We start from the raw sequence: 25803 nt of genomic DNA, 5'->3' as shown, positions 1-25803 counted from the left end.
TTTACAAGTTACCACTCTGCTTAGGTAACCATTTCCTAGTTCTTGGTTACAAGGAAAAAAAAAAAATCATTCTGTGGCTAAGTTTGGGAAAGATTAAACAACAGAGAGATTATTTTACTGAAAGTCTTGTCAAGGCCGTACCTACACTTCATAACTCTAGGACACTCGAGGCCCTCTTTAGTTCATCAGAAAGGGTTGTGGGGAGATCCAAATTGATCTCCTACATCCAGCATCCACTTTAAGCATCACGGCCGGGTTATGAGCATAAGGAATAACTCTCTTCCTACATCCTCTCCTCAAAAACCTTCAGGTACCTTTGGATTAGGGTCAAGTTTAAATTCTCTGGCTTGTCACTCAAGACCTTAAAAGGTCTGGCTTGAACCTTTTCAACTTGTTTCTATCTCTCATTATAAGATAAAAAGTACACAGACTTAGAAGTCAGACATATTTGGGTTTGAATTATGCTTTTCCTTGGATAAACAATTAATACCCTGCAAGTCTCATCTGCTTGTAAATGAAAGGAAGATAACACTGCTTCCACCTGAAAAGGTTATATTGAGGATCGTAAGTTGATCCTTCTCACACCCTGGGTGCAAGCCCTTACTCTCACCTGCTAAAAACCAGTGGCTCCCAGATTTCAGTACACGTTCTTATTAGCTGGGGGAATTGTTACAAAAGGCGATGCATGAACTACCTCTGGACCTGCACTTGGTGAGTTTGTGTGTGGGATGGTGTCTAGAAGTGACCTAGGTCTCTCTAGAAGTGACCGTTCAGTATAGTGGCCACTGGCTAGGGGTGCTATGGAGCGCTGGAGTCTGGCTTGTCTGAACTGAGACGTGCTCTAAATGTAACAAGGCCAATTTTAACTCTTACTGTCAGAAGAATAATGCAAAATATCTCATTAGCGATCACATGTTGAAATGATATTTTGGCTATATGCATCTAAATAAAATATATCCTTTCCTATCAACTTTACCTGTTTCATTTTTTAATGTAGGTACCAGAAAATTTAAACTGAGGTATGTGCCAACATTATATTTCTATGGAACAGCACTGGTCTAGACGCTTCTCCAGATGATACCTGTGGTAGAGAACATCAGAGCACTTCCTAAGAAATAATACAGGAAATTCCAAGCTCTCTGAAAAGAGTGGACACCTTTCCCGATTTTTAGATCCCCACCAGTGTTCAGAACATTGTGGGTAATTAACTTTATACTAATTGAATTTAGAGGCACTTAAAATGTTATGTTATCACAATTTGTAAAAAGAACTACATTAGAAGTTTTTGCTTTTTTTAAAATCCCATTCCTAAGAAATTATTTTTGAATGTACATTTTTAAAAAAAGATTTATTTATTTATTTGACAGAGAGATAGACAGAGTGGTAGGCAGAGAGAGGGAGAAGCAGGCTTCCCACCAAGCAGGGAGCCCAATGCGGGACTCGATCCCAGGACGCTTGGGATCATGACCAGAGCCAAAGGCAGACGCTTCACCAACTGAGCCACCCAGGCCCCCTTGAATTTACATTTAAGTGAAACAAAAGAAATTTGAAACTCTAACTTCAATTTGTTCCCAAATCAATAAAAATAATTTTCGAAAAGAACTGGCCTTTTTTCCCTATGGTTATTTGACTCGCGTAGAAACAGACTATTTCTCCGACTAGATTTCAAAACTGCCAAAATATCACCGAACTCGGGACCTCCCTTACAACCAGCGGTTAACACTCGGCCGGGGACATGCGCTAATTTTAATGCCACAGTAATGTAGCCGGATGAGGGAAAGGAAAGAGAGACTTACAGGGGGGGAGAGGGTCTGCCTTTAAGGACAAGTGCGGTGAGAATGCTGACCCCCTCCCCGAAGCAGAATGGCAGAAAACCAGAGGTGACACAACTAGGACACACGTAGGCCAGCGCCGGGATGCGGGACCACCTCGACTTCACCGACTGCCAGGAGAGAACCGGCCCTGAAGCGAGCAAGCCCCCCCGCCCCCAGGAGGGGAAGCAGGGGCGCAGATGCCCGCCTCACCTCATGGCCACGTTGCTGCCGTCGATGACCACCGGCCTCAGGTTCTCGCCGTCGTCCGCGAGCGGCTCCTGCATCGGCGAGTCCGAGCGCTGGGACTCCAGGGAGGACGAGTCCCGCGGCGCGCTGGGCATCGCGCTCACGGCCGGCTCGGCGTCGCTCTTGTTTCCCAGCTTGACCAGCTCTCCCAGGATGTCGTTGATCAAAGCATCGGTCCCGAGTTTGTGGAGCACGAGCTGCACCTGCTCCTCCGAGTAGCCCAGCTTCAGCGCGAACTCCAGCTTGGTCTGGTACTCCCGCAGGGCGTCGGGGGGCTGCGCCGCCTCCCTGCAGGCCGCCGGCGCCTCCGCGGGCTGAAAGTCTCGCAGCAGGTCACTGCGTGTGAGCACGCGGGGCTCCAAGCAGGGCGACCGGCACAGCTGTCTGTGAGTCTTGGTCAACAAGCACGGCTCCGCCGAAACGCTCAGTCGTTCGGACTCGTTGTCAGAATGTGCGCTTCCGTCCGAGTCGCCCGAGCTCGCGTTCCCTCCCGACACGTCTTTCTCCTCCTTCCCGGAGTGCACTTGATCCATCGTCGGCTTCTCTACCATCGACCACGGCACAGGTGCACTTGAGTGTGGGTCAGTGCTCTCCACATAAAGGTGGCCGAGGTCATGCCCCAGATGATCCTTCAAGCCCATGAAGCTGTTACGTGTACTTGACTCCACTTTGCTATTTTTTCTGTATTCCTGAATGCAAAGCACCCCGTATTCCTAGAGAAAAAACATGTAAGACACTTAGAATTTTGGACGGTTTCATTTGTTCCCATAAAGAACGTGAAAGAACATTGCCCGACTATGGAATATCCATCGCGGAGGTTTCTCTCCATCTCCCCACCCCTCGCAACACCTTTGCCCCAGATAGTACCATGCCCTGTTTTCCAGATAAAGCAGCTAGGAAGTAGAATGCCACGCAATCCCTCTAAGGCAGCAAAGAAAATAACTAGTGGAACTGGAGTTGTTTTTTTTTTTTTTTTCTTTTTTGAACCCAGTTTTGCGTGACTTTTCCCATTCTATCGTGCACTCCTCGACCTTTCGTGGAAGAGATCTCTCCACTGTCAGAAAGGCCAGTGTTTGAGCGACACCTACAATATCGCCGAAAGGCAGGTTCTAGATGAACTGCGATAGGTTACGTACATTTTCTCTAAAAGAATTCATAAACATTTGTAAAGATTATTTGAAGGGAAAGCCATATGGAAAGAAAGGAAAACACTAACTTACTATACTTGAAAAACTGACATTAATTTGGATCAAGCTTAACAACAATCTGAAGACATTCCAGATAGCATTTAGGAGGAGTGCTAAAAGAGCACAGGTGACAACAGTCAACAAATTCGAACAGTCAACAAAGAACTAAATAATCACCGAGTGAATTATACTCCAGTTAGGAGACGAATAGTTTTGCCCTAACAATCCTTATTTTGTGGATACAGAGCATAGTATCAGAATACAAACTTTAATGGTATGTTACCCTTACTAAGGGTCAGGGACAGTGCCATCTATTTCATTCCAGGGGGGAAAAACTCCTTTATTCTCTGCACATTTACAGAAAGCAGAGAAATGGTACAGGTCACATGAAATTAACAGCAAAGAGTTAAAGTACACTGAATACATGTTATCTTGATTTCTGAATCTAATGTAGGAAAATACTTCTGGGGGCGCCTGGGTGGCTCAGTGGGTTAAAACCTCTGCTTTTGGCTCAGGTCATGATCCCAGGGTCCTGGGATCGAGCCCCGCATCAGGCTCTCTGCTCTGCAGGGAGCCTGCTTCCTCCTCTCTCTGCCTGCCTCTCTGCCTACTCATGATCTTTGTCTGTTGAATAAATAAATACAATCTTTAAAAAAAAAAAAAAAGCTTAAAAAAAAAAAAGAAAATACTTCTGTACTATATCGATAATTAATTACCCACTATCCGCATTTGGTTAAAAAGTCATCTTCTCTCCTACTTCGCCTCCCCTCCCTCCCACAGGAATGCTTTTACGGTTTAAAACACTTCTGCTATTTTGTCAATGTTCCTTAAAGTCTCTTGGGAATCACTGCTATTTCTTGACCGGGAATAGGTTAGCAAAATAAAATTATTTCTGCCCTTGTGTTTCAGCGTGAGGACATAGTCACATGAGCAGTTTACTTCCTAGGGCAACTCCGGGGTTCCATCCAGGGATAACGCCAGTCTGGCAATGGTGGCTGGACTTCAGACTGTCATATGACACCTATTTAAATAATCTAAAGAAGCAAATTGCAAAAACATTCTATTCTAAAGCTCTTATTTACACTAGAAAGGAGCTATTAAATAAATGTTAAGAGAAAACGCTAAGTGTTTTTCTAAGGAGTCACATATCGGAATGCATCCTTGGTGAACTTATTAGGGAGGGAAATATGGCTACATAATGAAATAAATTATATTAAGTGTGATAAACACCCGAGAATAGAACATGGGATCTTTAGCTTGATAACGCCGCATTTAAGATCTCCTCAGCGGAGAACTCCACATTCTACAGGAGTTTCTTCAGGTTGAGAAGACAGATAACATTGAGAAGACAGATAACATTGTCCTCGTAATACAGCGCTGCTGAGTTTTAAAGCAACATCGAGCTCTCCTGACTCCAGACAGCACAGCTGATAAAAAGAAATACTCCTTAGGAGAGCTCTCCATACATCTGCTCTGTGACGGAGCTGTATCCATTTCAAAAATTGTTTTTCCTATTAATATGGATATGCATGAGCCCAATAATTTAGAATTTGAGGAAGGGATTTTGAAAGCAAATCTTTACACTCCGTGATTTATTAACTACTGTAATATACTGACACCATAATGCAAGTAACAAATCACAACAGAATCCTAATGAAGGGATACAGTTAAAAGGAAAATCTGCACTGTGGCCTGCGCAGAGCTCCCCACCAAAAGTATCTTGAACAAGGAAAACCTATTGGAAGCCGGGCTGCCTGGCAACCAGAGGCTGGTTGCTAAGCTGCACTCCTTTAACACGCCACCGTGAATGCCAGCCCAGTGAAACAAGAATTTTGTATGAACAAAAGCCTATAAAAGAGACTGGGACTTAAGTGCGTCTGGTTTACCCTCCGAGAACAATGCAGCTGCCAAACCAATCTGGAAGCTCCGACATCATTGTTCTGTCAACCCCACAGTCTGCTTCGACTGCAGGAAGTGTATTTAATGGGCAGCGTTTCTGATCTCCCCGGAAAAGTTTGAGTTTTACAGAAGTGCTGCTGTGAGATAATTCTTCAAGATAACGACTCACTGACCAAATCCCGGACTTGAACTAGGAAATATTATTTTAATATTGGGCTCAAGTGTTTTCCTTTTGGACAGTTTCAAACAAGATGAATACTGCATGAAAAACACAGCCACTGGGGAACATGGACATGAAATGTTTATAGAGAATAAGCCAAATTAGTCTTCATTTTCACAGCATTCAAGAAACAAAACCAAATACTACAAAGTTTTTAAACGAAAAATTATCCACGCTAAGGATCTAAATCTTTCTCTGTCACTTCAGTCTGATATAAAAAGAAGTGTTCATGATAGTGTGTAAATCTGCTCTACTGTATCACTTTCTTATATGGCTATAATATAGGGAGGGAAACTAGGAGAATACCAACAATTTGCTTTTTATAACATTAAACCAGAGAAAACTCATTTGTATACACAAGTGTATTTAGTGAATACCACACACTTTTAACTTGTAATTTCCAACTCATCTAACTATAGAAACTATGGAAGTAAAAAGCTTACAGTCACTGAGCTAACATGATTGTTAATACTGACCTACCCTACTTTAAAAAAAAAAAAAATCAATATCTAATCTGGTTAGGCACCATATTTTTTCTTTTAAGATACTCTAGTTAAACTTCCTCCCCACACTGACAGGACTCTCTTCATGTTCCGTACTTCACCGGTTACGTGAGAGAAAGTTACCCAATGTCATCTTGTCCACAATAAGCAGTTAAATAGTTATTTTTAGTTGCAATCGATCAATAGTCTAAATATGAAATAGTACAAATATGGGCAAAGGAGTTCAATTACCAGGCCTAGATCATCTCCGCTACATTATCCAAATCTGAAATAACCTTACTTGTTGTGACCGGCTGGGAAACATTTGGTTTTTAAAACTTTGTTCTGAAATGCTTCTTCACCCACTTGAGATCAGTGAAAGATTGCCCTGACTTCACATGAGACTTAAATTTTTCCCCACAATATCTTGAAATCACTCAATAAAAAAATTAAATGCTAGTCTTTAAGATTTAAAAGCTGAAAAAAATATTTTCATAGGTTGTAGTACTTGTCAAAGTAACGTCATGTGTAAAACTTATGAGCTAGTATTATAAGAAATCTCAGGACAAAGAATAGTAGAGAATCTATTTTTGTTCAGTGCCTTAAAAATGATCAATATAATGTTGAAAAAGATAGCAAAGACTCCATCACCAAATTTATTATTATAAGTAAGGTAGGAAATATTTTCTTCTTAATTTCTAAATCATTTATTAGACTTTTAAGTTTTGCATTTACTCAAATGCAAATGTATGCAAGTCATCTTTAAATTAATCAACTATTAACTGATAAGGATAATTCTCATTTCATGAAGCAGCAGCACAGACAAAATGTCACACACAAAACAGGTGTTTATATTCCCATAGTTACTAAAAAAACCTTACAAAACTGCAAAAAAATATGGCTTATCTTTGAAGTTTTATATCAGGAATCCATTGCAATTGGCCTTTACACACTATATTCATGAACACAGGAGGCACTGGGCAAAAATATAAATGGTCTGAATGCAGATTTCTACACTTACAAAGCTAAAGATTCCCTCCAGATACTGTACTGCAAACGAAAATAAGTTTTCTTGCTAAAGGCCTAATAAGTTAAAAATCAAATAACAGTTCTTGAAAAAGACCCAAATTTTCATGCTAATCTTACAGATGATGAAGTATAACCAATTATTTTAATTGTCAAAAGAAACTTTGTATTCGCTGAAAGCAATATGGTCATTTACTTGAAATTTGTTGTAGACACACAAACTCCCCCATTCGGTGAGGTCTCTGAAAGTTCTCATTAGATGACTTGGATAATCCTTCACCTCAAATCCAACGGGAAAATTTTTTTTTTTTATTTCTAAAGAGCCTCATATCAATTCATTAGGAATATGAGAACACGATGTTGTTAAATCCATTTGTTTGTTTGCAAGGTAAAGTTACAATGCCATAAAGTGGGTTCTGGTTGTTATCCAAATGGCAATACTAGGAGAACAATGAAAATAAAATAATGAATATGTAATAAATACTACTGCTGTAGTCTCCGTGTATTTAATTACCATTGTATTTCAGGGAGTGCTGTTGTCTGCATCCCTCTGGCTAACAAAGGAAGGATGGCCCTTTGAACAGATTGGTTAATGCTCTGGGGCAACAGATGTCCTCCTGGAACTGCAGGAGACCAGCAACTGGTGGCCTGCCCGTCTTCTGAAAACTTTCAATAGACTCATGCATATGTTCACACAATAGGGCATGTGGTAGAAATGAAAACCTCTTTTTAACCCTTTATGCTCGCTCTTTCCCTCCCAACTGACAGATGAAAGTCTTTGTCTCCTCCTCCTTTCCCCATCACGGGACTCCTGCAAGCAGTAGTTCTTGGAATGACACCTTCAGCCTGATTTTTGAAACGAAGGCAGAGGGAAAAAAATTAAAAGATGGGAGAAATTAGAAACTATACATGACTGTCGAAACTGCTGACAACGCAGGTGACTGCTCGATCATCCTGTTTACAACAGGCTGTCCATAACCTCTACCTGCGCATCAGTCCGTCTCCCCCAAGCCAGATTTTTAAGACAATGGAAACATCACATCTTACTACCAGTTCACAGCGCCCACTTGAAGAAACACAAGAACGTGACAAGATAAAACCCAAGCTCATTATCAAAACATCAGAACGTGTCAGAACTCATCCTTAAGGACCAGAAGATCACATGCCATGCCTAACACCGTGCAAATGTTCCTGAGGCTGTAACTACTGATGTGACTCCAGACCTAGGTCTACAGAGAGAATTTCCCTGTGTCTTGGCACCACGTAACAATGGGTAGCCGTCCATTTCAGGTGCTTCCCGTCCTTCAGAGTTCAAATTAATACTCTCAAGGCTTAGCAAAGTTTAGCGGGCGAGGCATGAAGTAGCACAGATACTCACGTTCGCAGGAAAATACAAAGACATTGGCTTCTGTAGCAGCTTCAGCAGTAAGTGGCTCCTTAACACAGTTTTAGCTGCAGACTTGCAGGCAGGCAGCAAGAACAATGCATAGCTGAACAGATGGAATGGCGGGGTCTTTGCTTAACCTATTACCGAGTGGAGGAACAGCCAATCGGGGGCCAGAGAGCTCACAATTAGTTGGCCGGGCAGATGCAAGCCAACCTCAGCACCCTGGGTCAGGTTCGCAGGTTTCTAAGATAAGCAAGTTGATGTCATTCCCGGGGTCTGCCCGGGGCAGCGCGTGTATTCACGAGGGGTGTGCTCCAACAATAGGCCAGACAAAGCCGACTGGCAGGCAGCTGCTCTCTGGGAGCCCCGTCATTAGGCAGCGGGCTGCCAACAAGAAACACCTGGCTCGGGCAGCCTTCGGCTTCTCCTCCTTGTTTTTCATGGGTTGAACAAAGAAACCAATTATATTTGCAAGTCGTAAAAGTTGCATGTTTCCAGAAAGTTGAGGCTATCCTCCCAGTCTATTAGCTTGGGGGTTTTGAGAAATAAAGAACACGAGGTGTGTCAGAGTAGCAATTCGCTCCTGCGGTAATCCCTTGGAATAAATGAGACAGTAGTGAAATGGGACAGAAGGTTATAGTACAACTATTTCCCTGGAAAACACCAGGAAATCCAAAATATTTTTAGAGATTGGTTAGTTTGTTGCAAGGCAATAAAATGAAAAAAAAAAAAAAAAGAACGAAAGATTACAAAAGACAAAGGTTTAAGAGCTTACAAACAGAATTTAAGAATGTCCATTAAAAGCAGAGCATAGCATAAGAAGATAAAACTTAAGTGTGGTCCAACTGTGTGCCCAATGTGTACTCTGACTGTACCTTTAGATAAAACCATTTAACTTCAACCTAAACCTACCTACAGCCCACCTTATGCATGTCCAATAGCAATGTAAAATTCTTTTATTAGGGATTCTAGTTACTCGTGTCACTAGACAAAGGCTTAGGTTATGTTCCAATATACAACACATTATACCTGTTAAAAGCATTAGATTTTTCATAAAATTTGTTCAGATGTAATATTCAAATTTCAGCTCAGGGACAAGTTAACTTTATGAAGAAGTAAGGTGGTATTTTAATTAATAAGCAAAAGCCAGTCTCCTCGCGGAGGAAGCTTGTCCCTCCCTGCGCCCCCCGCGCCCCCCCCATGGCCAAAGTTCCCGACTGCAGTATTTATGAGGCTAAGCACTACTTGCTTTTGAGGGTGGCATAAGTTGCAGGTCGAGCGTCCTCTGATTATTACAAAAGTTCAATCAAAATTTAAACACCATTAGATGTTGCCAAAGTATCTCTGGCTCAAGGGAAAGGGAAAAGACGTCTACAGCTGTTCTGCGACCTACTTCGGGGAGAGAGCGCCCCCAAGCGGCCCGCACCGGCGCGCCTGCCCGATCCACTGCCGTGCCGAGGAGAAAGGCGAAGGCAAGAGTTGCTTTTACAACTTTCTGACACAGGCTGAACGATGCGGCTTTTCCAAGCTACAAGATTGGGGTAAAGCACCCCAAACCATCGAAAGCCATTCTCTTTACACGTACACAAACACCGAGGCTACCTACGGTTAGGGTGACTTGTGAATACTTGGGGAGCGGGAGTAGTTGTTGGGACTCCTGGCCACTGGGGACTTAACTGTGCCCACTCAAGTGTAATTGAGATTTTCTCTGTTTACAACACAAGAGGAAGAAGGCCTACCGTACATACTTTAAATTTTTCAGTTATTTCCCAGAAGAAAACATCCCTTATGAGTACTAAAAGCCTAAAAAAAAAATCAGTTACCAGAAATAAAATGAAAATACAAAGTATGCTTTAGATCACCATTTGTCTGCATTTTTCCTCAAAAGAGCTTAATATTTTATGAAAGTATATCATTCCCAAAATGTTGGAAAATTTCAAAACCTGTGAAAATATTTAACTGAATGTCATTATTATTAGGTCTGCACGACACACTAATTTCTAAAGCAAAACTCTTCTTATTCTGCCAAGAGTTGCAGGAATGTTTCTGCATTGGTTAAGCCTATGGTCTGATGTCAGGAGCCCATTAAAGTTAAAGCATCTTGAACATTACAGTTTATTGCAAATTAGAAGGTGAACTACCCAGAATCCTAATGTTATATCTTGGGTAGCAAGTGAACACAGAAATGAAGAGAGTTTAAAAAAAAATTTTTTTTAATGATTTTATTTATTTGACAGACAGAGATCACAAGCAGGCAGAGAGGCAGGTAGAAGCAGGCTCCCTGCTGGGCAGAGAGCCCAATGTGGGGCTCCATCCTAGGACCCTGAGATCATGACCTGAGCCGAAGGCAGAGGCTTAACCCACTGAGCCACCCAGGCAACCCCCCCAAAAAAATTTTTTTTAAAGTGGTGTGGTGGTATTTCTTTTTGAAATTTCATGAGTAAAAGGAGTAAGAAATATAAATCCAGACCAGTCAGATAGTGAGTAAATACACTCCTTCTGGTAAAACTGAGTTTGATTTAGTAAGATAAAGATAAAAAATATACATTAATTGCAAAGTGATTACAACAATTAAAACCTAATAAAGCTTATGTGAGGTCCCTATTTATGGATTCATATTCAAACTTGCTTGCGTATAAAAAGTAAACTCTTTAGTATGAATAGAAAGTCTTCTCTTTTGCCCTGGCTTTTCTTTCTTCTCTTTATCCCTTGCTACTATAGTTACTACTTTATAGCTTTCATTCGAGAGGAGGAGGAGGAGGAATCTTCTCACTAATTCCTACCACTGGTGAACACAAAGCAAAGAAAACTACCCCAGGGCTCAGCAGGAGGCCTGATCTCTAGCACCGGATTAAGCTTTTTTGCAAACAACAAATAAAGGCAGTGATCTGAAAAAGCTAATCAGATCCTGCTGTGGTATTTAGACTATCTTGGTTGCTGGTATTGGATAATGTTAAGCACATTAAAACATCTGTAGGTGAAAAGCCCGTCTGGCTTCCCTAGTCACAAGCCCTGGTCCACTTTCCACCCCAAAGCAAATACAAGCAAATACCCTGGGCTGTGTGGGGCGCCACAGGAGAGGACTGAGCACGGTGTGCTCCCTAGGACAGGAGTGGGACACCGAGGACGGTGTGGGGTTCTAGGGGCACGCGGACATCTGTCAGTGCCAATGCCGTGCCTAATGTCAAGAGCTTCGACCACGTGAGAGGACCCTGTCTGTTCCCTGAAGTCTGAATACGTGGGCTTTGCTGCCGCTGGTCCATTCTCTTCATCACTGTGACCCAAGCCCTATTCCTGGTACCTTTCTCTTAATATGGCTTTGCTCTCCCCATTAATATACAGTCTCTCCGGATCCAAACAGTAACACCATGGAAGCAAAATTGTTCTATCAAATTTCCCCGGCTGTCCCCCGAAAGGTCGAAAGGTTACAATTTCAGCAAAACCTATTACTTTTGAGAATTAAAAACAAAACACAACAAAACACCAACAAAACCCCTAATTTATACACAACAGTGTAAGAGAATGGAGCAAAATCAATCAGGGAGTAACATGGGAACAAAAGTGCTCCTGGGCAGGTTTTATTTCTAAGACCGGGTGAGCTTCTCCAAGAGCCCTCAGCTATCTGCACTGTAATGCCCTCCATGGAGGCTGCGGCCAACACTCAGGGCAGCTGCAGGCTGAGGGCGCTCCAGCATTGTGGGGATGGGAGGGCTCCTCCCTGAGGGTCTCCAGCTCTGGCTTCAGCCTCCCAGCCAGATCAGCCTCTGCTGGTGCAACTCGCCCCTGGGGCCTTAGTCTCCTCCCCGGAGGAGGACTTACTGGGTGGGTGAGACTGGGATGAGGAATTTTGTAAGCAAAGCCCGGCCCCACTCCTGGGCACTTTTCTCCTTGGGATCTACTAGTCTGCCTTGCTCCCCACCACCGCCTGAGGTTGGGCGGTGAAAGCTTTCTAACTTGGAAGATTCAGTGTCTTTAAGCCCTTTAAGCTGGGCTCTTGTCATGCCCTGCAATAGTTCCACCAAAAACGAGCTATTTTGATGTCCATCTGCCTGGCTCCTTTGTCTATTTCTCAATTGGCTCAGAACTAAGGCAGGAAAAACACCCGCCTTGAACAACACTGAACAAAAGTTTTGCTATAAAGGACTATTACAGAAAAAAAGTGATAAAAAGACTTACATAAATTAACTCTGACCAGACCCCTTTTAAAACACATATGAAGGGAAAGGTTAAAAAAAATTTAAAAATCCTGTAACAGAGAGGGAAGATGATGTTCTTCCAAATAAAAATTCTAGGGTCTGACAATCTCTCAATGCCACATCAATAAAAGCAAATACACCCCAATTCTCTTCAGGGTTCAGAGACAAATACTGAATAAATCCACAAAAACAGTTATTTCTTCCCAGGGGTCCAAAAAGAAAAACTTTTCTGCAGTCACTTTAAGTGCTAAGCCACAGCATAAGACTTCAATTATTTCCCCGTATTAACTTCTCATTCAGTATTTTAAAAAATTCATTGAACTAAGTCTTTAGAAAGCTGATCTTCAATTCTCATTAAACTTGTAAATAATGAAAGAATTTTAGGAAAGCTCAGGGAATACAAAGGCCATCTGAAATGCCGATGAAACAGGCTACTAAAGCAGCTCGTGTGTAAGGGAGGAAGGGAGAGAAAATTCATGAGGGAAAGAGGCCATCAATGATTTTTAAAAAGAGGGATAGAAAGCACATCATCCATACTAATACAACACAGTAATATTAAGTGTACTGAAACTGAGGAAAAGCTGACCAAAAGCTTGTCATCTTATATAAAATATAGACAAGACATTCTCTGCATTCTAACAACTTAATGACACTTTGCCTCTTACAGTAATAACATTCGCAACTCCATCATCGAAGCCTAGGAAGAACTTCTCTCCTGATATCGCAGACCTTATGTCCCACAGTCTACGTGCCATCCCTCGCTCCCCGCCCCCCCACCCCCATGTGTGCTCATTTGCATACATCAGGCTCTCTCTGGGCTGTGCAGCCCAGCTGAGGATGGGCACGGGGCATGTTCTTTAGGCGTTAAATTATTCTACTTAGCAAACCAATTCAAACACTGCTTGGCCAGGAGCGCTGTGAAAACACAGACTGGCAGAGTCATTCTATAAAGAGGAACTATCAGGTTACAAGAAAGCTCTAGCATGAGGTCCGTCTCTTCTTACTAATGGTCTAGAAGAGTGTGTAAGCATGTACCGTGTACAGGAACTCGGGAAAGAAAAGCATGGCATGCAATAAAAGATACAAAAGCAACTACAAACCAACTATGACCCAAGGAATGTTCTCTGTTAATTAGGAATTCCATCGAAATTCTCCCTGATAATCAAGACAGAAATAGTGCCTTACCTATTAATTCTTTATGAGATGGTGCAATGAATTGCTTGGGTTAGTACTTCCAGTGGCCCTCACACCAGTGATTTTAAATTCCTGCACACGACTGGTTTCAGATGACTGTCCTGGTGTGCAAGAAACGGAAAACCACGGAGAGGCTAACACAACATATGGTTGTGTTAGACGATGCTGAGCGAAATCAGCCTAGAGGTTTATAACAGAATTTCTCTTTATAGCCTTCTATTCATATCAGAGGGCGATGTAATAATTTTGATATTAAATTTAGATTTCTGAGCAGTGAGGACAAGATTCCTCCCAAATACGAATCATCATATACTATCATCAGTTACATTTAGAACCTGAATCCTCCTGAACAGCCAGCAGCCCCATTCGACTGTAAACCTGAACAACGCAGGGATTCCCGGCTCCTGTTTTCAGATGTGTCTCCAGGACCCTGCAAAGTGTCTGACACACAACAGGCATCTAACAGGTACGTGCAAAAAACTGATGGCATTCCCATACCTCGGTCAAAATCCCTTATTCGCTCTTTCCTTCACGTAACCCATATTCCACCCAAACACGATTTGTGCAATTGGGTTGCACACTTGAGTCATCTGGGGAGATTTAAAATACACTGACGCCAGCGTCTCATACCTAGAGACGTGTATTTTTGGACTGGCCAGGTGAGTCTGAAGTGTACCCAAGTTTAAGAAGACCAGTGACCGTTCTTCTAAAATATCTTTCTCCACAGCGTCACGTATTAAAATCCCACCCGTTACTCCGGAACATTCAGCCAAGACCCAACTCTGCCAGGAAGCCCTCCCTGGAACACGGTTAAATTGGTCTTTGGATTATTGGAGTTTCGGGCAGGGCCTGGCACAGGGCCAGGCCTTGACAAACATCTGAGTGATGGATAATTCTGGGAGCAGAGCGCACAGAAACGCAGTGTTTATTGAGCGAATGGTGCGTGGCTGGTCCTCATTATTTGCAGATTCTGTATTTGCAGATGTGTAACCTAAAACGAATACCCGGTGCCTGACTCGACCGCCGGACGTGTGCGGAGGCCGAACATGAGGGCTGCTGGAGGACACCGTCCAGCCCAGGCTTCGGGAAGCAAGGCTTCTCCTCCTTGGCCAGCGCTCATCATCACCCCCCACCCTGTCTTCAGAACTCTTCGAGAGCTCCCCTGTAATTTTTTTTTTTTTTTAAAGATTTTATTTGACAGAGATCACAAGTAGGCAGAGAGGAGGCAGAGAGAGAGAGGAGGAAGCAGGCTCCCCGCGGAGCAGAGAGCCCGATGCGGGGCTCGATCCCAGGACCCTGAGACCATGACCTGAGCCGAAGGCAGAGGCTTTAACCCACTGAGCCACACAGGCGCCATCCCCTGTAATTTTTCATACCAGTTTCACTCAGCAGTCGGGCACCTCCTAGGGGCCAGGTGCTGGGGACACAGCAGGAAGGAAGCGAGTCTTTCTGTCACCAAGCTCACAGTGCAATGGCGGGGTGGGGCGGGGGGGCAGTAGGAGCAACACACACGAGTCAGGTGATGGCGAAGGCTGCGAAGCCGCGGAGTCGCGGAAGGCTTGTGTGATCAGGTGAGACGTGTGCCGAGACCTAAAGGAAGCAAAGCAAACGTGCCCAGGAAGAGGGAGGATAAAGCGTGAAGCCCGGATAGCAGAGTGAGTGTGTGGACCAGCAAGGTGGCCAGTCGTACTGGGCACAAGCGAGCAGGGGGAGGAGATGGAGGGCAGGAAGGCGCGCTCAGGAGAAGGGGGTCGCGTGGCGCTCTGGAGGGCCGTGCGTCCCGGACTTTACAGCGTGTGCATCCTGAAGATCTTGCAGATCCTGATTCAGGGAGTCTGGGGTAGGGTCCGAGATGCTGCATCCCAACAAGCCCACGGCTGATGCCCTTGTCCTTGGCCCACGGACCCCATACGGAGAAGCAAGATCGAAGGTCACACTAAGGCTCTGGCTTGTACTCGGCGATGGAAAACCTTCGCAGAGTTTGAGCAGAGGGAGGGATAGGACCCTCCTTTATACGAACGTCTTGTAAGCCTGGGCTCACTTCCACACTTCCGGCTGGGTCCCATCGCTCTCCCAGTTCGGTGCGCGTACCAGATATTAAGACTGTAGACTTAGGGCATACTGGGAACACTGCGTGTGCATATCTTCTTTCACTACATGTTTTCTCCTCGTTTTCATATATTCATCCTGGCTATTTTTACACATACATGCATCCAGTTACTTTAGAATTGTTTTGATGGATTTTAACTAAAAAGCTGTTAGGAGTTTGATGGGGACCATGCTGCCCTAATATTTCTTAAAAAGCGCTCTGAGTTGCTCCACTGTTTCACCAAGAACAACGTGGTACACACACAAATACTACTCAGCCACAGAAGGGGATGAGATCTTGCCATTTGCAGCAACGTGGATGGACCTGGAGGGTATGATGCTAAGTGAAATAACTCAAAGAAAGACACAAACCATATGATTTCACTTGTGCAGAATCTAAACTGCAAAACAAATGAATAAAATGAAATAGAAACAGACTCACAAACAGGAAACAAACTGGGAGTTACCAGACGCAGAAGGGTTCGGGGTTGGAGGGCAAAATAGATAAAGGGGATTGAAAGGTGCAAACTTGCACCTACAAGGTGAATAGGCCCAGAGATGTCGTGTATAGACGGGGAAGGTGGTCAGGGACACGGCACCAACCGCATATGCTGCAGACGGTAGCTGGACTTTCCGCGGAGGTCATTCTGTGACGTTGAAACCTATCGTAGCACTATGATGTACACCTGAAAATTCACAGGATGTGATTGTAAATTATTCCTTAGTAAAAAAGAACTTACTGACATTTTTTCTATCTTTCAGTACCGTTCTCTAGATTTCTTCACAAGAGACCGGAGTTTCTTACTAAGTTTGTCTTAAAATATTTTCTTTTGTTCTTGCTGCTGTGAATGAAGGTTTCTTTTTCCTTCTCACATTATATTTACTAACTAGTTACTACATGTGTCCAAAAGGTTATTATTTTATTCACATCCAGTGTCAGTGAAGCTGGTATTTCCATGAAGTCTCCGTGTCTCTATCAGAGCTTCACACAGGCTCTGGGGATCTCCGGGTATCTTGAACAACATAAATCATCAGATGGCCTCCTCCCTACTCAATCCTTTTGTCTAATTACACTGTATTAATGGCTATTTTGTGTTGTTCCCAGTGTTGATGGGAATGCCTCTACGGTTTTATTATTAAGCATTATATGGCTTGTCCGTTAGGCTGTACACACACATAAATAACACACACATACATCACCTTGGGCCAGTTTACCTCCCCAGACCTCACTTTTCTCAATTGTAAAAGAAGAAGAAGAAGAAAAAAAAAAAAGACAGGATATGGTTGTTTGGAAACCAAATGAGCTAATAAATAAAAAAACAAGTGGAATGAAGTCAGACACATAGTAAGCACTCAGGAAGTGTTAGCTATATGTAACTTTATGTTTACGTATATATCTATACATATACACACCACATTGTATAGAGCCTTCGAAAAGGTCATTTATAGAAATACGTTTTCCTCCTACATGAAAGATTTAGGAAAAAAATTAGGAATGTAGATAGCAGTAAGAATATGATATTTTTTTCTTTGAGAATTATTGTGAATTGTGAACATTGTGAATTATATTAATAGACTAATAGAGAAACACAATTATATTTTGAGAGGGTTATATATGCTCCTATTTCCCCCAAGAATTTTTATATCAATAATCATAAGACTGGCTTATCACTCTCCTTAATGTATTTTCTTTGCCATAGTTGCACACCCCTATTGTGAGGTTAGAAAAGGGATATGGTATTTCACCCCGACTTTTTCTCAGTGACAAAACAGTTGCTCAGTGCACCAAACGGAACTTGACTAGACTGGGCCACGCGTTCCTGCAAAGGCACCACGAGGTCTAGAGATCTGATTTAGCCCCTGAACCTTACTATAAATCCCAGGGAAGCGTCTACTCCAGCACGGGGCCCAAAGGAAAAAGGATGACCAAGAGGAAGATGGTACAGTTTATGGATATAAAACCCAACACCATACCATACCCTCTTCCAACAACTCAGTAAACTGGACAAGTTATTTAATTGCTGTGTCTCAGTTTTATCCACTAGAAAATGGGGACAATACACCAATGGCATAGGGTTGTTATAAAGATCGAATGAGTTAATATACTTGGTAACTTAGAACAGTGTCTGGCACATAGTAAATGCTGAGTATTATCTTAAAGTTTACAGGAAAAGTGAAATTGTACAACAAAAATCCCCAGGAAAACGGATTTTCATTATTTTATGTTCTCCCTGATGTAATTCTAAAAGTTCTCTCTTTACTAATGACAAGAAAGAATACGGAGGCAAAGGCTACGCTGGTGTCCCATGAGTTCTCACCACATATTTACACAACCAAGAACTCAAGCCACTTGGGAGTTCAACTGCCTCAGGCTATGCCTTTGTTCACGATCTTGTCACCCGAATCTTGTTAAATTAATAATTTAGGGCAGTGCTTCTCAGAGGGAAAGGGGGTAACATTTCGTTTGGAAAAGCCAAACATACTGAAGGTGTAAAGGTCATGAATACCTCGGCCAGAGAAGAACAGCAGGAAATGCTGATGGAAAGCCGAGAAGGATCATGGGCATCAAAGTGGTTGGGAGCCAGCGATTCAGAAGAAAAACACGGGTCTGACAGTGGGCGGGAGGAAAGGGATGAGGGAGAAAATGCAAATATAATTAGAAAAAAGAAAAAAAAAGAGAGAAAGAAAGAAACAGTGAGAGACACCTGAAAGGAAGCAAGGACTTTTCTTGGAGAAAATGAGACATTTCTTCCAGTTTAACAATGGAGATGGTGGGCTGTGACAAATTATTTTAAAATAAATGGCTCTCGACAAGGAGCAGCCATCCCCTCCCACCTCTCTCATAACATAATTTCATTACCATTTTAATTTCCAGCCACAGAACTCTCTCCTCAAGTAATAAATTGCTACACTTTCCTGAGTTAGCTTTCTCCCAAGATCTAGGAGTTATTAACTACTGAGAAATTAAAGCCATGATGATTTTTCCCCTTAAATAATTGCTATTTAACAAAATCTTCTTTGAAATAGAGATTCTTATGACTGAGGGATTTTGTCTAGAGTACTATCATTAATTATGGAGTACCTCAGTTCTTAGGGCATTTTTATATATAAATGTTAGCTAGTTGATCACATTTCATTTTAAGACTGTGTACATTTAAGCAGTGATACTGTGGTGTCAGGCACGAAAATAGCAGCGTGTTCCATGATGACCCAACCAAACTGAATGAGAGGTGCAGCCAGTTTGCCATGAACTGATGTGCTAACTGAAGAACCATGTATGTGAAAGCCGGTATTTGAAAGTCAAAGGCATAATGCTGAGTGTGAGAGACGGTATAAACAGGCAGACAGGTGCTACCCTAAGGAATATAAAACTGTACTAGGGAAACCAGATAAATGAACATCTAGAAACTAGAGGGTATATAAAAATTAATGCCACTAACAGCAGTATCAGTCCGTACAGGAGACAAGGACATTGGCTATGGTTTGAGGTTTGGAGAGGAGATGGCTGGCGACAATACAGTCCCAGTCGGACTATGGTGTACGCATCTGTGCTCAGGGGAAGACGGGGAGCATCTTCTGTTGTCCTGAGAACAACAGGATCAAAGGCCCAAGGATGTGAGAGATAATAAAATATGCAGAACACTGTGTGATTAATACTGCTGTTGAAGAGGCTAGAAAGTCAGGCTGCAGCTAGTTCATGAAAAGTTCAGAACGCCAGCCATACCAGAGTTTCAACGTTGGTACTGGGAAACCACTGAAGGTTTTTTAAAAAAGGGAATAGTAGGGGCGCCTGGGTGGCTCAGTGGGTTAAAGCCTCTGCCTTCGGCTCAGGTCATGATCCCAGGGTCCTGGGATCAAGCCCCGCATCGAGCTCTCTGTTCAGTGGGGGAGCCTGCTTCCTCCTCTCTCTCTGCCTGCCTCTCTGCCTACTTGTGATCTCTGTCAAATAAATAAATAAAATATTTAAAAAAAAATTAAAAAAATAAAAAAGGGAATAGTAGAGAGCACAGGTAGTACTGTCTCAGACATTGGCCATAGGAGTATTGCTCTAGATAATGTCTCCTGAGGCAAAGGAAGCAAAAGCAAAAATAAACTATCAGTACTACATCGATATGAAAAGCTTCTGCACAGCAAAGGAACCAATCAATAAAACTAAAAGACAACCTAGTGAACAGGAGAAGGTATGGGCAAATGACATGTATGATAAAGGGCTAGTATCCAAAATCTATAAAGAACTTACATAACTCAACACCCCAAAACCAAATTAGCCAACTAAAAAATGGGCAGAAGACATAAACAGACATCTCTCCAAAGACATGCAGATGACCAACAGACACACGAAAAGATGCTCAACGTCACATCATCAGGGAAATGCAAATGAAAACCACAGTGAGGGATCACCTCACCCCTGTCAGAATGGCTAAAATAAAAAACACAAGGAACAACCAGTGTTGGCGAGGATGTGGAGAGAAAGGCATCCCCATGCTGTGGGCGGGAATGCAAACTCGTGCAGCCGCTGTGTAACACAGTATGGAGGTTCCTCAAAAAAGTTAAGAATAGGGCTACCCCACAATCCAGAAATTGCACTATTGGGTATTTACCCAAAGAATACAAAAACACTAATTCAAAGGGATACATGCACCTGATGTTTACGGCAGCGTTATTTGCAATAGCCAAATTATGACAGGAGCCCACATGTCCATCCACAGATAAATGGATCAAGATGATGTGGGGTCTATAAATAACGGAATAGTACTCAGCCATAAAAAAGAATGAAATCTTGCCATTTGCAACAGCATGGATGGAGCTAGAGGGTATAATGGTAAGTGAAATAAGGCAGTCAGAAGAAGACAAATACTTTATGATTTCTCTTACATGGAATCTAAGAAGCAAAACAAAGGAAAAAGAGAGACAAACCAAGAAAGACTCTTAACTCTAACGAAAACAGTGCTGGTCACCAGAGGGGAGATGGGTGGAGGACGGGTGAATGAGGTGATGGGGATGAAGGAGGGCACCTGCCATGATGAGCACTGGGTGGTGTATGGAAGTGTCGCGTCACTAAATTGTATACCTGAAACTAAAATTACACTGTATGTTAACTATACTGGAATTGAAATTTCAGAAGGGAATGGCATCTCTACCCACATTTTAGAAAGGTAATGGGAAAACCCTGAGAGTTCTGGCAATGTGAATGATGTGTGTGTGTGTGTGTGTGTGTGTGTGTTTAAAGATTTTGTTTATTTGACGCAAAGAAAGAGATCACAAGTAGGCAGAGAGGCAGGCAGAGAGAGAGGGAGGAAGCAGGCTCCCCACTGAGCAGAGAGCCCAATGTGGGGCTCGATCCCAGGACCCTGAGACCATGACCTGAGCTAAAGGCAGAGGCTTAACCCTCTGCGCCACCCAGGCGACCCTGAAGTTTTTCTAACTGTATTTTAGGATGATAAGTCCAGCTGTGTTAAGTTTGTGTGTGGGGGGGCAATAAACTAAAAGAAGATGCATTAGGAAGGTATTATAATAGTTCAAACAAAAGGTGACTTGGTGTCTAAAGTTATGTAGAGGTAGCTGGGTAGCTCAGTCGGTTAAGCGTCTACCGTCAGCTCAAGTCATGATCCCCGGATCCCAGGATCAAGGCCCGCATCGGGCTCCCTGTTCAGTGGGAAACCTGCTTCTCCCTCTGCCTCTGCCTGCCTCTCCTCCTGCTTGTGTTCCCTTTCTGTCAAATAAATAAAATCTTTAAAAAAAAAAGTTATGAAGGGGAAAAAAAAAAAAAGAAACAAGATATATTACCCAAGATAGAGCCAATAGATTTATACAAAAGAGGAAGGGGGCGCCTGGGTGGCTCAGTGGGTTAAGCCTCTGCCTTTGGCTCAGGTCATGATCCCAGGGTCCTGGGATCGAGCCCCGCATCAGGCTCTCTGCTCAGCAGGGAGCCTGCTTCCCCCCCTCTCCCTGCCTACTTATGATCTCGCTGTCAAATAAGTAAATAAAATCTTAAAAAAGAGGAAGAGGTAAAATAAAAATATAAACAAAGATTAAAAAATCGATGGCATCAAATGACACAAATATATTTTATCATGACTGAGAAGACAATGCTGGATAAAGGCATTTAGCGGCCCGGGATGGAACTGCTTCAGTGAGTTGAGGAGCGGGGTGGACAGCAGACGGTCTTCACCAACTTTCCAGACCGCACGGCCCTTCTTGACTCCTGAAGTTCACAGACCTCACTCTAAAGACAGGCTGCTAAACATGTAAACCAGAAACACGGGGGGCACTACAAAGAAGCCAAACAGAGTAAAATACAGTCATCAAGATATGTAAAAACTGTGATTTTAGTGACATAAATATATATATATTTTTTTATGAACACATGGAAAGAACAAGATGAAGAAGCCGTTCTCATAACTACCGTGATTTTGAAGTAGCTAGAAGCAAAAACGGTATTTTGGAGAATTCACTTCAACTGTGACACGACAGGGAAACATTTTTGGTTTCTGCAGGTGAGAAAGTCCTATGTGCTATTATTGACACTGGATTTCTTACTCACATTCATAACGGAGGGACATGCTAGACTTCGATGAGAGGACAGGAATATAAAGATGTACATTTCTCCCAGCCAACATCACAAAAGGCCCATGGGTCCTTGGGGGAACCAGAAAAGGCAGGTGACAACTTCCACCTCAGTGTGGGGAAGAGGAAAGGACAGCACACGTCTTCTTTTAGTAAGTTAGGCAGGACAGGCATAAGATAAAGATATTTGGGGGGGTTTGTTAGGGAAGGATAAGGTTTTTTTCTTTACAAAGTGTAAGCCAGGAGAATGGATTCAATGGGGTCAGGGAGAAAAAAGGTGTGCACATCCGTATATGGATGAACTGAGGGTAAATCTGCTGAAATCACCCCAACTCTGCAGACTTTCCCTCTGTGCGACCCAGGAGGCCAGGACTGCCAGGAGTCAGGACCAGAAGTCAGGAAACGGACTTGGGTGGGGTGGGGTGGAGGGCTGGAGTGAGGGGAGACTCGTTTTCTTTGCTCTCCTACCTCCTCTCTGGATCCATCTACCACCTTCTGTCCCAGCCCTGGAGACACCTACAGGCTTAATGCTGCCATTCGGTAATCTCCTGTAAAGATGCCCCTCGTAGCTTCTTCCAGACTCCCTCCACCCAAAGTCAAAACGCCCAAAGAAAGATCAGTGAGGGGACTGGGATGCTTACATGATTAAAATAATTATGAAACATCTAAGTGTGAAGGATTCTTGGGGAAGGGGTAAAGGTGCAATGAGTATTATAATGACAGCTTGTTAAACCAAATGACTACCTAGATAAAGAAACTGATGAAAGACTATTCAATGTAAGAGTGTTAGCTGCACCGTGGTCCTCCTCCTTTGGCCCTGCACCTTTCCTCCTCTGAGATGGTGTGTGTGTGTGTGTGTGTGTGTGTATGCACACACGTGTGTGCGTGCAGACGCACATGCACGGAGAGAAGGGGGTACACGGAGGACGGAATCAGCTTACTCTGTTTCTCACTCTTCGGAGAGTTTCCTAACCCACTTGCTTTGGTAAACAGAGAGCTACCTTACTGGAAAGCGAAGCTATGGCGACTTTGGAACCAGTCTTTCTAAGATAAATCACTAACCTTATTTGATTTCCAGGACTGATTATTTTTCCAGTGACCATACAAAAAGCTGAGAAGCGGCTATCACACAGTGGAAGGAAACCAGCTCAGGATTTTGGTCAAATGGAAATCCACGCGCAACCGTCCCGCTTAGCTGAGGTGTCGATCAACAAATTCGTGCTCACAACTACCGAAACGCACAGAAACTTTACTCACTTGCTACCAAGGCGGGAAATGAACACTTCGGATCTGCCCGTTGTTCTGAGGAATGCTGAGGCCCAAGACGCAGCCCCCCGCAGCACACTTGCCCAACCTGCATTCGGGCTGTCACCCCGGTGCTCCAGAGCGCTTTCTCCACCTGCCACGGCTTCACTCAGGTGCTCTCGAGGCTCGTCTCGAGGCTAAGCGCCCAGCTGCCCAGGCCGGCTCTGAAACCTCCTACCTTGACCCGAGCGACAGCCTAGGACATCGCCTCTTGGGAGAGGATTCCTAGTGTTTCTTCAAAATCATACCTTAAACATGCTCCCTGTGCTCTGAATCTAGTCTCTAAGGACAGAAAATCTCGGTGATCTGGGGACAGGGTGTGGCTTCAGATGTTAGCTGTCCTTTGCTCCCTGCAGACATCCTCTTTCCGAAGGGGAGGGCGTGTGGACGTGGGGCCTGATGGGCGGCTCGCTCTTTAATGCCACCAGAAGACCCCCGAGAACACGGAGCAGTCGGGAGCTCACCCGGGAATTACAAAGGCAGTCATCTGAAGCACTTTGGTTCTCCAACAGAAACAAAGGTCATTTGTTAATTTCTCACAGGAATCACACGAAGTGCCACTGTCCCGCATGTTCAAGAGTGTGGAGTAATGTCTATGAGTCTACTCTTTCTCTTGGCCAGTTTATTCATCCCACCCATAAATATGTCGGCAAAGATCAGTCGATTTTTATTTCCAAAGCTTCACGATCTTGAGGGGGATGGTAGGGAGGACTCAGAAGATGCTCCCTGTCACATCTTCTGCTGGTGAAGAGCATGGCGAGGACCACGGGGAAACCAGGGCCGCTGGCCTGACCCCGACCCCAGGGTGTCCTGACACTCGCAGAGGAAGGGGACACACGTGGCCTGAGGTCTGCAGATCCAGGAGCTGAGGGGACCCATTGAAGGAATTTGAATACTTTTGCAACAAACTGTGAGATCAGCTTATTCTGAAAGTTAACACCATCCTATCTTCACATAAAGATGAAAGAAAGCCCTGACAATCCAAAGCGTTAGATTTACTTCTCTCATTCACTGGCTTGTAATGATGCTGATGGCATCAAACTCTGGGGTTTACACGCATTTAAGCAACAACAATGATAATAAAAATGACCCTTATCTCAAGTACTCAGAGTAATTCACCACAGGCGGCCTGACTTCAAAGTTGAGATACAGGCAGACAATTGCACTAGAACACCGCTTTCAAGGCCTTTAGTAAAAACCAAAACCTAGAGAATGGAAATATACTCTGGCCATGATAAACAGAGAGGAGATAGCAGCAGATAGCCAAAAACAAATTTTAAAAACCAATGATCTAAATTAAACTTCTCTTCCAAAGAACTGTATAGTTAAAGAAAAATAAGAAGTAAAATTATAAGCTAGGAGATGTGGCCAAACTGATACACAAGGAAAAATTAATCGTAAGCTGTATTTAATAGAAAACAAGAAATCAAGGAATTAAAGATTTAAATTGGAAAGGTTAAAATGAGCAGGCAACCAAAAAAAGGTGAACAAAGGAATAAAATTTAAAGCAGAAATAAACGAGGAAGCAAGAAAGAAAAAGCAGAGCCGGTTAATAAAATGGAGCTGGTTCTGAATGCACGAATGAATGACGAATGTCCTAAAACTGTGACCAAGAGGTGGGGAGTTCTGCATCTACCTCACAAGACAAAAGTAAAGTTCAATGAAATGGAAAGGATTCTCCTCATAAATCTTCATGCGAATAAATTAGGAATCTATAATGAAAGCTGACCTAAGAAAATGTTACAAGTGTTAACACCATGGAAGAAAGAACACTCGGTGATTTATATCCTCTATTCCATTCCTGAGAAAGGATGCTCTACCTCTAGTTTCTATGGGTGCATTAGAGCAAAACCTCAAAGCATCCAGCTTCACTTCGATTATTTTAGGGCACTGGAAAACATGGGACACATGTCAGTGGTTTAAGAGGCTAGCATAATTGTTTGATGAAACCTAACAAAGATGGCACAAAAACTAACCAAATATACGCCTAATCTTACTTATACTATCCACAGAAGCTCTACAAATAAGAAAGGTAAATTACACAGCGTATTTACATTGTAATGATACACATTAACAGGTGGATTTTATTCCATGATAATAGATATTCCTAATATTGAACTTTTTTTTTATTTTTAAGATTTATTTGAGAGAGAGAGAGAGACAGCCAATGAGTGGGGGCGCAGGAGGAGGAA

General features: G+C 43.1%; 1 protein-coding gene across 4 annotated transcripts in view; it reads right to left on the bottom strand.

Annotated features, from left to right (window-relative positions):
- The window catches only part of ZC3H12C (zinc finger CCCH-type containing 12C), a 78166-nt gene that overhangs the window by 36257 nt on the left and 16106 nt on the right, over nucleotides 1-25803 (bottom strand). For all 4 annotated transcript variants that reach the window (XM_032838337.1, XM_032838338.1, XM_032838339.1 and 1 more), the window contains exon 2: nucleotides 2025-2773. In XM_032838337.1, coding sequence (XP_032694228.1) covers nucleotides 2025-2773 — 749 coding nt within the window. The remainder of the gene's footprint in view (nucleotides 1-2024; nucleotides 2774-25803) is intronic.

The sequence above is a fragment of the Lontra canadensis genome, unplaced genomic scaffold, assembly GCF_010015895.1.
Source record: "Lontra canadensis isolate GAN:19392208 unplaced genomic scaffold, GSC_riverotter_1.0 scaffold104, whole genome shotgun sequence".
Classification (NCBI taxonomy): Eukaryota; Metazoa; Chordata; class Mammalia; order Carnivora; family Mustelidae; genus Lontra; species Lontra canadensis.
The sequence above is the reverse complement of the archived record's forward strand: the minus strand, read 5'-3'. Positions and strand labels throughout refer to the sequence as shown.